The 12664-nt window shown below is 54.2% G+C and overlaps 1 protein-coding gene across 2 annotated transcripts in view; it reads left to right on the top strand.

Annotated features, from left to right (window-relative positions):
• Positions 1–176: 176 nt before the first annotated feature.
• Positions 177–12664, top strand: part of CCDC22 (coiled-coil domain containing 22) — an 18777-nt gene continuing 6289 nt past the window's right edge. The window contains exons 1-13 of one of the 2 annotated variants that reach the window (XM_040631615.1): positions 177–407; positions 1462–1639; positions 7105–7237; positions 8278–8384; positions 8522–8588; positions 8688–8866; positions 10096–10359; positions 10863–10925; positions 11018–11137; positions 11699–11818; positions 11905–12021; positions 12127–12228; positions 12313–12420. In XM_040631615.1, the coding sequence (XP_040487549.1) occupies positions 358–407; positions 1462–1639; positions 7105–7237; positions 8278–8384; positions 8522–8588; positions 8688–8866; positions 10096–10359; positions 10863–10925; positions 11018–11137; positions 11699–11818; positions 11905–12021; positions 12127–12228; positions 12313–12420 (1608 nt within the window). In that variant the 5' untranslated portion in view covers positions 177–357. The remainder of the gene's footprint in view (positions 408–1461; positions 1640–7104; positions 7238–8277; positions 8385–8521; positions 8589–8687; positions 8867–10095; positions 10360–10862; positions 10926–11017; positions 11138–11698; positions 11819–11904; positions 12022–12126; positions 12229–12312; positions 12421–12664) is intronic. The other variant, XM_040631619.1, reaches the window with a different exon arrangement.

Here is a 12664-nt window from a genome sequence, read left to right as displayed (position 1 = left end):
CACACACACACACACACACACACGCACGCACGCACGCACGCACGCACGCACGCACACACACTCGCGCACGCGCTCAAAATACACTTCTTCGCCCCCTTGGAAGAACCCACCGGACTGCAAGCGGAAGAACTACAACTCCCAGCAGCCATTGCACGCTCAAGCCCGCAGACGCACCTTCGCACCAGGACGCCAGACATCCGGCATGCGCCACACTCGCTCTTCGAACTACACATCCCGGCTCTCCCCGCGCACCCTGTGACACTCCTTGGACCGCGAGTGCGGAGCGGGGTTTCAACTGCGCCTTTCTTGCTCGGACCCGGCCCTGGACCCGGCTCCAGACTCGAACACCTCTCCACCATGGAAGAGGCGGACCGAATCCTTATCCATTCCCTGCGCCAGGCCGGCACGTAAGGACACAGCCCCCGCCCACCCCGGAATGCCCACATCCGGGACTCCAAAACTCTGGACCCAGTCACCCGGGAACCTTAAAACCCCAGACCCTGACATCTGGGGCTCCCACTTCCAGGACCCTAAGACACCCCCTCCTTACACGGATAGACATACACACGCATGCACGCACTCTGACATCGGGGAGCTCCCAAACCCTTTGCCCCCAACACTTGGTAAACCCCAAATTCCAGGACCCAGACCTCTCCAGAGCTTAAAACCTTGGATCCTCAACACCCGGGATCCTGAAATATGTGGTTCTTGACATCAGTACCCTGGGACCCTGGTATTTGGAAAATCTAAGCCACCTGTATGTTGAGAACCGGGGATTTTAAACACCCAGGACCCTGGCACTCAAAAACCCTGGAACTGGATACTTGGGAACCTTCAAACCCTGTTTCCCCAAACCTGGGCTTTTAAAATCCCTGGACCTTAAAGTCTGGCAACCTCAACACTTAGTGACCCCAACGCACAAGAACTTCTGCATTCAAGGACCCTAAAAACCGAGGATGCCAACATCTAGGGAGCCTGATTTCTGGATTGCTTGAAACTAGAAGGTCTTGATATCCGGGGATCTTGACATCTAGGGACCTTGACATTTGGAACTCCTGCAAAGCTGAGCCTCGAAATACCTAGTCTCAAAACCCTAGCAACTCAATATTTAGGGGCTCCTGACGTGCAGGGAACATGATACCTGGGGCTCCAGAAACACAGAGAGCATGTCACCTGGGTCCCTTGCCCTTCCTAGACCCCAAAACTTTGAGACTTTTAAGCATGTGGCAATTTGAGATTTTTTTTAAAATTCAGATCCCTTCCATCCACCATTAGGACCTAAGGACTACCCCAGTTCTTAGTTTTCCAAATGGAAATTATAGTCACCAACACCCAGGACCTGTCTGAACTGTGGCCATCCTCCTCCCACTCCCACCCCAATAGTAAGGCTTCCAGAAGACAGCAGGGCCCAGCCTGATCCCTGTTGCCTGGCTGCTTTGAGCCTCCCCTCTTCTTTTTCAGGGCAGTTCCTCCAGATGTGCAGACCCTGCGAGCCTTCACCACTGAGTTGGTCGTAGAAGCAGTGGTCCGCTGCCTGCGTGTGATCAACCCTGCCGTGGGCTCTGGCCTCAGCCCCCTGCTGCCTCTGGCCATGTCCGCCCGGTTCCGCCTGGCCATGAGCCTGGCTCAGGCCTGCATGGTGAGTGCCCTCCTCCCAATACACACAGCCTCTTCCTTCCTCCTTCACAAAGTCACCTCCTCTTGTGGCTTAGCATTTGTTAGCAGTTAAGGCTCTAGGGTCCAACCGCCTGTAGCTCAGACCCTCACTACACCCCTTGCTAACTGTGTGACCCTAACCCTTCTGGGCCTCAGTTTCCTTATTTGTGAAACTGAGATGATAAAAGTAGAGTTGTTAGGAGCATTATATGAGTTGATCCAGTTTGTGCCTGGGCTGCCCCTGGCTCCCACATTTTATTTTATTTTATTTTTAAATTTTTTAAAGATTTTATTTATTTATTTGACAGAGAGAGACAGCCAGAGAGAGAGGGAACCCAGCAGGGGGAGTGTGGCTCCCACATTTTACGCTTAGCACCACTAAGGTGGTCCTAGAATTTTTCCCCCTATGGTATCCATTTAGGAGTTCCAGAAAAAGGCTTGGCTTGGGTCGCATGCTCTCTCCTAAATTAATCACTGTGTACTCTGATTGGCCGAGCGTGGATCACATGGTAATCCCTCTAGGACACTGTGATTGGCTGCTCCTTCAGGATTGCTTGGCAGTTGGGGGTCGGAGGGTTATCCAAAGGAAGGTATGCTGGTTAAGTAAAACCGTGTCTGTGCTGTGGGGGTCTGCCCTCCACCCTGTGGCAGCCACACACATCCTGCCTCTCCTGCGAATGATTCCCGAACTGTCCCTCTCATAGGTTAAGTGCCTTGTGATGAAGCACTTACACGTCTCTCCAGTACAGAGCTGTATCCAGTTACTATGTCCAGGGGCTCTGAGTAATGTCATTTCTCCTGGTTTGCTCGCTCTGCCGCGTTGGGTCCGTCTCTCAACCTCTTTGGGCCCATTTCCTCGTATTTAAAACGGGTGTACGAGTTGTACCTGCCACCTAGGGTTGCTATGAGGAGTAAAAATAACTTAATATAGAAAAAGCTAGCTGTAATGAGCTCTGTGTAAACGGTATTACTATTCGTAGAGAGGTCTGATCTGGCTGCTTGCATTCCTGCCCCCTCTGGCTGCGTAATGAATGAGAACTTGGCCAACAAACCCAGGATATGGTGGTAGAGGGAGAGTCGAGTAAATACAATGAAAATTTCCACTTAGCCCCTAGGGACAGGGTGGTCAGGTTTCATGAATCCGGACCTTGCTTGTGCAGTTCCTGTCTCTTACCAGTAGGCCGCGGGGCTCTGCTCAGCCCTTAGCTCTCAGGTTCGCCTGGCTCTCAGGGCTTTTCAGATTCTTCTCCTGCTGTCCGCCTCTTCACATGCCCCACGCCTGGCACCCCTTTCTGCCACTCAGCCACCTCCATGTTTTGGTGTCTGTCACTTCACACACCTGACTCCTGGAATGAGTTTCTGTATCAGTCATAACTTTGATTGCAGGTGTCGGAAAAAACCCAGAGTAAAGTCGCTCGAAAGCCAGTGGTTTTCACACTCTTGTGACGGTGACCCTCTGACATCAATCCGCCTTCTGTTGTGACCTAATACACACACAGGCAGATAATAAGGATGTTTTCCGAGTGCCTCCCCTGGGCCGGGCACTGTGGTGACGTGGCGTGAGCTTACTTCATTCTCGTGACCACTTTCTCAAGTAGGTACTGTTGGTATCCATTTTTTTTTTCCAGAGGAGGAAAGTACTAAGCACAGAGAAGTTTAGTGATTTGCCCACTAGGTCACACAGTGGGTTGGAGGCAAAGCTTGGATGTCTGCTTTCAGAGTCCATGCAGCTCCAGGCCAAGGGCAACTCTGACAGAGAATCAGGCTGTCTTTCTGGGCCCGTTTCTCAGGCCCCATGCACAACCCTGATGGGGCCTGTGAGCTTTTAAAGCAGGCACATAGGGAAAGTCCTCTCAGCCCCATTTTGCAGCTAGGAAACTGAGCGTCCGGATGGTTCAATAATCAGTCCAAGGCCTTAGCCAGCAAGAGGCACAGGCTGGATCTCAGTCCCAATCTTTCTGCACCAAAGCCTGTATGTCCCTTTTTAAGGAAAATGATTGTTTCGAGTAGGTCATTTTATTAGTCAGGGTCCAGTCTGCAGGCTGAAACCCCAGCCGTAATTTGAACAGGAACATTTTAATATAAAGAATTTTTAATTAGGTAAACGGTGGTTAACCACTGAAAGGGTAAGAGAGTCTGCAGGGTGCAATGGAAGGAGCGTGATACCTGCTGAGTCTCGCGCTCCAGACCGTTCACCCCGTTCCCCTGCCTGTCTGTTAGAAGGGGATGACTTTGACTGGTTTCTGTGTGTCTTTCTAGGTTTTTTTTTAAATGCAGCTATAAGTCAATATGAATATATTTATTTCCCCCTTTATCTTTTTTCCTTTCTTTTTTCTTTCTTAGTAGATTTTGATTGCCCAGTTTCTGGTTGTAACACATGCCAAAATTCCCCTCCACCTAACTTAATAACCGTCTAGGATATATACAAGCCATGAAGCAAGCCAAGAACGTATGTTTTTGAAATATCCTAGGGACGCCTGGGTGGCTCAGTCAGTGAAGCCTCTGCCTTTGGCTCAGTTCATGATCCCAGGGTCCTGGAATCGAGTCCTGCATCAGGCTCCTTGCTCAACAGGGAGCCCGCTTCTCCCTTCCCTCTCCCTGCAGCTTCCCCTCTTTGTGCCCTCTCTCTCTCTCTCTGACAAATAAATAAATAAAATCTTAAAAAAAAAGAAATAGTCTAAAAACCCTTGTATCAAAAATGGCTCCCCTTAGAGCATTTTACTGAATGCGACCGGACATCGTATCCTTCCTCTTTGCGGCCTTTTGTATTCTGCCCCGTGTCCTGGTTGTTCTGCCCCAGAGAGCACATCTGCATACCCTGCAGAGTCTGGAAGGGAAAAAGCAAAACCAAAAGTCTGCTTCCTGGTTTGGAGCCAGGGAGAAAGGCCCCCTTCTCACTATCAGAAGGGTCGGCTCAAGGTCATCTGTGAACAACACGAAGTTTGTTTTCAGAGCCGTTCTCTTTCCAGGTCTTTGCCCCTTTATATTTCTTCTTTAGCAACTTTTTTTTTTTTTCATGACTGTGGCTGTTCTGTCGAGAAAAGGCTCTCTAAGGAGCCACTGCTCTGTCATAAATTAATAAAGTATGTCACGCAGAGGAAGAGGAAGTGAGGGCAATGAACCCGTAGCCTTTTGAGGAGAATTCGGCCATCGCAGCACTTTGGTTGGTAATTTTGATGTACGGGAAATCTGTAAAACGAGGGGCAGTGAAGACTAGCTAACGCATTCCTACGTTTGGTTTAAGCCATCGAGGCATGGAAAACAGAGAGGGCTTGACTGAGTAGCCACCACTGTTGTCATCATTGTCATCTGTTTTTTTTACCGGGGCTGGAGGAGGAGACGCTGTACCCGAGAAGTGGTGGAAGAAAGCAGTGTCTGATAGTATCATAAGAATTAAAAGGGAGGGGTGCCCTGGTGGCTCAGTTGTTAAGCATCTGCCTTCGGCTCAGGTCATGATCCCGGGGTCCTGGGATCGAGCCCCTTGTTGGGCTCCCTGCTCAGTGGAGAGCCTGCTTCTCCCTCTGCCTCTGCCGCTCCCCCTGCTTGTGCTCTCTGTCTCTTAGTCTGTCAAATAAATAAATAAAATCTTTAAAAACAAGAATTAAAAGGGAGATAATCAAAGTCTTCCTCATATAGAGGAGGAAGACTCATTTCTCCCTTTCTTACTTTTTGATCCCCGCCAACAGCTGCCTTAAATGTATTAAATGCTTGGACACTGAGGCCGTTTTCAGTATTTTGCGGATAACACCGTAATGAGTCATCTTGCGCGTCTGTTGTCTTGAATTGTTAGAGCCATGGCTTCGGGGTCGGCTCCTCAAAGTACGATTGCTAGGTGGAAGGTGGAAGGGGAAAAGCAGATGTTGTTTTGTCGGACTTTGCCCCATTGCCCTCACTGGGCTTTGTTTCATTTCTGCCCTCCCACCAGCAGCGTGGGAGAAAGCGCCTGTTTCTCCCCAGCCCGGCCCACTGATTGGTGCCCCTTCAGTGGGTGAGGAACGGGACCTCAGTCTCGTTTTTCTCCCCACCTTTGTACTTGGGCAAACATTTGTTAGCATTTTGCTCCATTCTTTTCCGTGTGTATAGATACATAGACACACACACACACACACACTTTTGCTGAACTGTTTGGAAGTGGCAGACAACCTGATACTCCACACGTACAATTTTCAGCACGCCTCTCGTAAGTAGAAGGACATTGGCCAGCACGACCACAATATCGTGATCACACCCATGAAATTGAATGTTGATAGTATATGTTAACAATCGATAGTACATATTAGAATAATAGTATTTCATATCTAGTGCCTGCCGGAATTTCCCCAGTTGTCCCAAAAATATCCTCTATCGCTACTTTTTTTTTTTAACTGTAATGTCTAATCAAGGATCATACATTTTATTTCACTGTGACTTCTCTAATCTTGCATAGCCAACAGTCCTCCTTGGTTTTTGTTTCTTTGTTTCTTTTGTGACGACACATGTTTTCGAAGAGTCCAGGCTGGCTCTTGCCTGGAATGGCCTACACTTTGAGTGGGTCAGAGTGTTTTCTGATGATCAGATTCAGGTTTTGGGCAGGGATGCTGCCCGAGCGATGGTATCTCCCTCCCAGCGCGCACCTGGAGAACGGATCGTCAGCTTGTCCCACATCGGTGACGTGTGTACGAGAGCTCTCCGTGTGCTTTCAATTTGCAGCAAGGTTGGACATATTTGTGTAGGTTGAAGGGCCGTTTCCATTTCTTTTTCTGTGAACTGCCTCTTCCTATCTTTTGCCTACTTTTCTCTTGCAGTGCTGGTCTTTTGTGCTTGTTTGATTTTAGACACTCTTTATATACTAGGTAGATTTACTCTTTGCCTGTGATATGAATTCCAAATATTATTTTTTTTCTAGCTTGTCATCTCTCTTTTGACTTTGGTAATCATACTGCTTAAAATTTTTGTTTCTTTTCAGGGATTCAGAAATACTCATCTTCTCCTATATGGCCTCTGGATTTGGGGTCATAGTTAGAAATGCCAGAGCTTTAGGGGCGCCTGGGTGGCTCAGTCGTTAAGCATCTGCCTTTGGCTCAGGGCATGATCTCAGGGTCCTGGGATCGAGTCCCGCATCGGGCTCCCTGCTTGGCGGGAAGCCTGCTTCTCCCTCTCCCACTCCCCCTGCTTGTGTTCCCTCTCTCGCTGTCTCTCTCTGTCAAATAAATAAAATCTTAAAAAATAAACACAAAGAAATGCTAGAGCTTTAATCTTATTCCTTGCTCTCTGTAGCACTGACTATAATCACTCTGTGGTTTCCGCCCCCCCCCCGCCCGAGGCCTGGAGGCCTTGGGGGAGCCAAGGTGAAGTTCAGAGGGTGGTGGTTGGCGAGAGAGTAGGAGCATTTGTGGTCTTGGCTCAGGGCTCCCAGGATAGCAGGATTCTGCCTGCCTGACTGATAGAGGCCACCTCCCTGACCTCCAGGACCTGGGCTATCCCTTGGAGCTTGGCTATCAGAACTTCCTCTACCCCAGTGAGCCTGATCTCCGGGACCTGCTTCTCTTCTTGGCGGAGCGTCTGCCCTCTGATGCCTCTGAGGATGCGGATCAGCCTGCAGGTATGGTCTGCCCAGGGCACGGTGGGGGTGAAGGAGAGCGTGGCATTCCTGGGTGTTGCAGGGGCAGAGAGGTGGAGGGGGTAAAAAGGTTGACTGGGGGTGGGGTGGGGGGTGTATCTTTGGGAGAGCTGGGTGGGAGGGGAGGATTGGGGCTGGGGGAGAGGAGGCAGGGCAGGGGGAAGGGAGTCTGAGCTTGGGCTGCCCCAGGGGGTTAGTTGGTGCTGGGAGGGGCCTCTCTGCCTCACCTCCTCCTCGCTCCCCCTCCCGCTCCCCACTCCAGCCACACCAGCCTCCTTGGTGCTTCTCAGACACTCCAGGTGTGCTCCAGCCTCAGGGCCTTTGTATTTGCCAGATTATTCTTCCCCTAGATATCTTCCTGGTTCACCCTCTTACCTTTTTGAGGTTCTGTTCACATGTTACCTCAGGGAGGCCTTCCTCAGGCTGCCTTGTTTAAAATTACATGCCCTTGGGGCGCCTGGGTGGCACAGTGGTTAAGCGTCTGCCTTTGGCTCAGGGCGTGATCCCAGCGTTCTGGGATCGAGCCCCACATCAGGCTCCTCCGCTATGAGCCTGCTTCTTCCTCTCCCACTCCCCCTGCTTGTGTTCTCTCTCTCACTGGCTGTCTCTATCTCTGTCAAATAAATAAATAAAATCTTAAAAAAAAAAGAAAGTAAAATATTTGTTAAAAAAAAATAAAATTACATGCCCCTTGTCTCAGTAGTTTTTACCCTCCTCTCAGATCGTCACATGAGTTTTCTGTCGTACTTTTGACCTGAGTCATGTTCTCCTCTACCAGCCTGCCGGCTCCGTAAGGGCAGGGATACTTCTCAGTTTGTTCACTGAAGTGTCCCAAGAGTCTAGAACAGTGACTGGTATGCAGTAGGTACTCAGTAAGTGTTGAATGGCCAAGGGTGAGAATGATAGCTAGATAGATATGCATCTCTGGGAGGGGGTCAGGGAGCCGTGGCTGCTTTCCCAGGATTTGCATTTTTGGTTATGGCCTTGTCACCTGATGGCAGCTCCTTCCCCACCCCCCACAGGTGACTCAGCTATCCTTCTCCGGGCCATCGGGAGCCAAATCCGGGAGCAGCTGGCCCTGCCCTGGGTCCCACCCCTCCTTCGCACTCCCAAGCTGCAGCACCTCCAGGTGGGACCCCCCAACTCACATCGATGTTGCTCGTCCCCACCTTGGCCCCATCTGGGCGCTCAGGTGTTTGGCTCCCCTCCCACCAGTGGCCCCCACCGCAGTTCATCATGGAGGCTCTGATTCTGCTCTCCCACCAGGGCTCCGCCGCGCAGAAGCCTTTCCACACCACCAGGCTGGTCATGCCTGAGTTGAGTTCCAGAGGAGGTAAGCGTGAGGCTCTGGGGAGGGGTTAGGGAGAAAGGTAGAGGTGGGCCTGACCCCACGGCCAGGCGGGAGGGCCAGCTGACTCTGTTCCGCCTCCAGAGCCCCGGGAGTTCCAGGCGAGTCCTCTGCTGCTACCAGCCCCCACCCAGGTGCCCCAGCCTGCCGGGAGGGTGGCCTCACTCCTTGAACGCCATGCCATCCAGCTCTGCCAGCACACGGGCCGGGACCGCCCTGGGGATGAGGACTGGGTCCACCGGGCGCCCCGCCATCCCACCCAGGTACTGCCCAAAGCTCACCCTGCTGCCAAGGCCCTTGCTCACAGCTGCTTCCTGCTGCTCCCGTCTCAGCGTCCCTTGGTCCTCTGCCCCTCCTTTGCCCGTCACCTCCCCTCTGCATGCACCTACCTGGCTCTTTCCCTGAGAGAATCCTGGAGTCACAAAGACTGTGGACCTCAGACAAGTCCCTCCCCCGCCAGCCTCGGTTTCCAGTTCTGAGACTTGGGGGTGATAGTGCCCTCCCCTCAGGCTAGCGCTCCCCGGGCAACGGGCCGGTTCTTCGCAACCAGAGCGGTCAGGATTTGCCTACTTCCTCCCTGTTTCTATTACCTTCTTCCCACCCCTGAGTCCGAGTCTCTCATTCCTTCTCTGTCTCTGCCACTGTCCCCAGTGCTCTATTTTTCCATCCCTGGGTCTCTGCACTGTCTCTTCTGGTCACTGTCTTTCTTGTTCTGTGGTGTTGCGGGCCCTCCTTCTTGCTCCTCTGTCTCCTCATTTCGAGACTGTGTTTCTCCTCTTCCCTTCCGCTCACCTCTGTCATTCTCTCTGTCTGCCCCTGCCTCCCCCACTGCCATTTGTTCCATCCTGACTCTGTCTTTTTTAAACTTATAGAAATTTTCAAACACAGAAATAGAATGTTCTAATGAATCCTATGTGCCCGTCATCCACCTTCAACTATGAGCCTTTCTCCCATCTTTCCTCATCTGTTCTCCCCCAGTTGTTTTTTCAGTATTATTTTAAAGCAAATCCCAGTATGCAGGCCAGTTCGACTCTAAATACTGACGTGTACATCTCTTAACTCATAAGGGTATTTCCTTTTTAAGGTAATCCCTGCGTCATTTACACACCTACTAACATTAACACCTTAATACCGTCCGTCACTGAGTTCATAATCAGATTTCCCCGGTTGTCTCGAAACTGCCTCTGTTCGTTCTCCCTCTCTCTCTCTGCTTCCACTACCTCTTTGCCCAGCACCTCTGACTCTCTGGCTCTGCTCTGTCCCCACGTAGCCTTTCCGTGTCACCCTCTGACTCGGGGGCTGCTGATCTGCTGCCTCTCTCCCTTCCCTCAGCCACCTCTGGTGTGGGGAGTGAGTGGGTGGAGAGAAGCATGGCTGTGAGGAGGGGACCCCGTCCTTGGGGAGCTCCCAGACTGGCGGGGCAGGACAGGGGCCTGGGCCCCCTCGGTGGGAGAGGCGACCGGGTGGTAGCACTTTGTCTGGCCGCTCCCAGGAGGAGGCAGGGCCTCAGGTGCCCCGCAGGCCGCGACACCCTCCCGTCCGCCCTGCCTCCTGCTTCCAGGAGGACACACGGGCCCAGCGGCAGCGGCTGCAGAGGCACCTGGCTGAGCATCTCCGCCAGACCTGGGGCCGACCGGGGGCTCCGCCGCAAGCCCGAGACCTGGGAGAGCTGCTGCAGGCCTGGGGTGCAGGGGCCCGGAGCGGTACTCCCAAGGGCTCCCGCTTCACACACTCGGAGAAGTTCACCTTCCATCTGGTGAGTGGGTCTGAGCGGACCCGGGTCCACTGACGGGGCCGAGGCAGGCTTGCGGGGTCGCTCTCTGTACAGACGACATGCTTATGCACCCAGGTTCCCGTGTCCCCACTGGGCGTGCCCTCTTTGTGCTGGGGGTCCCCTGGCTCCTCAAGGGCTTCGGTGGAGAAAGGGGGGAGGGGTGGGAACCATGTCAGGGTGTAGGGTTGCCTTTGTGCAAACTGCAGCTTCCCCTGGACAGTTTCCTCTGCACATATCTTCTCTCTTTGACCTCGGGGGGCCCTCAGCCTTCTCGTGTCAGGGTCAGGGAGGTTTCCTTATGAGCGGACACTCCAGCCTGAGGTCTCAGAGAGTGCCTGGGTCCTCATAAACCCAGCCTGACAGCTGTCAGCAGTTGAGTGGGCAGGAGTCTGGTGCTGGAAGGGCGCTTGGAGCGGGGGCTGAGGCTTGGCTGGGAAGGGCAGGACCTTCTCCAACGGCCAAGAATACCCCTTTCACTCCCCCAGGAGCCCGAGGTCCAGGCAGCCCAAGTGTGTGATGTGCCGGCCACCTCCCAGCGGCCTGAACAGGTAACAGGTAAGTGGAGCAGTGGTGGGGGTTCTGGGCCCTTGCCCGCCTGGGGGGCCTGACACCCCCGCCCCAACTGGCCTGTGCCTCCCAGGACACGAGGGCAGCTCAAGAGCAGGAGCTGGAGTCTCTTCGGGAACAGCTGGAGGGAGTGAACCGCAACATTGAAGAGGTTGAAGCCAACATGAAGACCCTAGGAATCAACCTTGTGCAGGTGGGAGGTGGGGATGGGAGTGGAGGAGGGGCTGCCTGCCTGGGGTTGGGTCACAGTGGGGCCTAGAGGGCCTAGAGGGCCTTGAAGGGGCTGAGAGGACTTTGTGGAGGTCTGCCAATGTCAGAAGGGTTCAGAGGCGGCCTTGGGGACCTGTGGGCTCTCGAGGGTTCAGGAGAACCAGTGGGGATGAGAGGAGGAGGTAGGGTCGGGGGAGGTCGGACCTGTGGGGGTTAGGGGCACCCGTGGGCTTCGGTCAGGACACTTGGGTGTCTGAGATTCAGGAGGGGTGTGAGCATCTGTATGGCCAGGGGCTTGTCAGGGCTTCCGGGGGGGCCACTGTGGAGGTAGAGGGATCAGAGGGGCCTGTGGGTGTCTGTCACTGCTTATAGGTTCCTGTCCCTATCAGGAGGGGTCAAGGGGCTGCTAGAGGGTAGGAGGGGTGCATTGTCATCTGTGGGGGCTCGGGCTGGGCTAGGGCTTGCCAGGCTCAGTGGGGGCTAGAGGGCTGTGGGGTGCGGCTGAGCTCCTCCACTGACGGGAGTGGGGGTCACGGGGTGCCAGGTGGAGACCGAGCGTCGGCAGAGCGAGCTCAGCACGGTGGAGCGTGAGCAGGCCCTGCGCCTGAAGAGCCGGGCGGTGGAGCTGCTGCCTGACGGGGCTGCCAACCTCGCCAAGCTGCAGGTAGGCCTGGCAGTGGGGCTGGGCGGGAGGGCTGGAGCTGGAAGGGTCCAGCCTGTGTGACACGTATCCTCTGCCACCATCTCCAGCTCGTGGTAGAGAGCAGTGCCCAGCGGGTCATCCACTTGGCGGGGCAGTGGGAAAAGCACCGGGTCCCTCTGCTGGCTGAGTACCGCCACCTTCGAAAGCTCCAGGATTGCAGAGAGGTAGGTCGTGATGGCCTGGGCTGTGGGTGGGGCGGGTCGGGTCCCTCCCTAGGGGGCCATGCTTGTGCTGTGCTCACTGTCCTTCTCCCCATGGGGTCCTGGCAGCTGGAATCTTCTCGACGGCTGGCAGAGATCCAGGAGCTGCACCAGAGCGTTCGAGCGGCTGCCGAAGAGGCCCGCAGGAAGGAGGAGGTCTACAAGCAGCTGGTAAGGCCCTGGGCAGGGGCCCTGGGTGGCTCCGAGTGGGTGGGGGCTGGGTCCCAGGGCAGTGTCTGCTGTGTTCCTGCCTAGGTGTCAGAGCTGGAGACCCTGCCTAGAGACGTGTCCCGGCTGGCCTATACCCAGCGCATCCTGGAGATTGTGGGCAACATCCGGAAGCAGAAGGAGGAGATCACTAAGGTACATCACTGCAGCTGTGGAGGGTGGGGGCAGGCGGGCAGACAGGCTCAAGGGGCGGATGTGTGCAGCACGGCCACACGGGGACCTCACGCCCTCTGAAAGGCAGAGCTGTGTAGCCACGCCCCAGCACAGAACACTCCTACCCAGTGCGCTCCAGCCACACCTGATGCAGTGGCACAGGCCCGGTCTGGGTGAGCGTGCGCTGTGCACATAAATATTCTCAGCCGGCCGGCCGGCCTGGCCA

The sequence above is a fragment of the Ursus maritimus genome, assembly GCF_017311325.1.
Source record: "Ursus maritimus isolate PB19 chromosome X unlocalized genomic scaffold, ASM1731132v1 scaffold_X1, whole genome shotgun sequence".
NCBI lineage: Eukaryota > Metazoa > Chordata > Mammalia > Carnivora > Ursidae > Ursus > Ursus maritimus.
The sequence above is the reverse complement of the archived record's forward strand: the minus strand, read 5'-3'. Positions and strand labels throughout refer to the sequence as shown.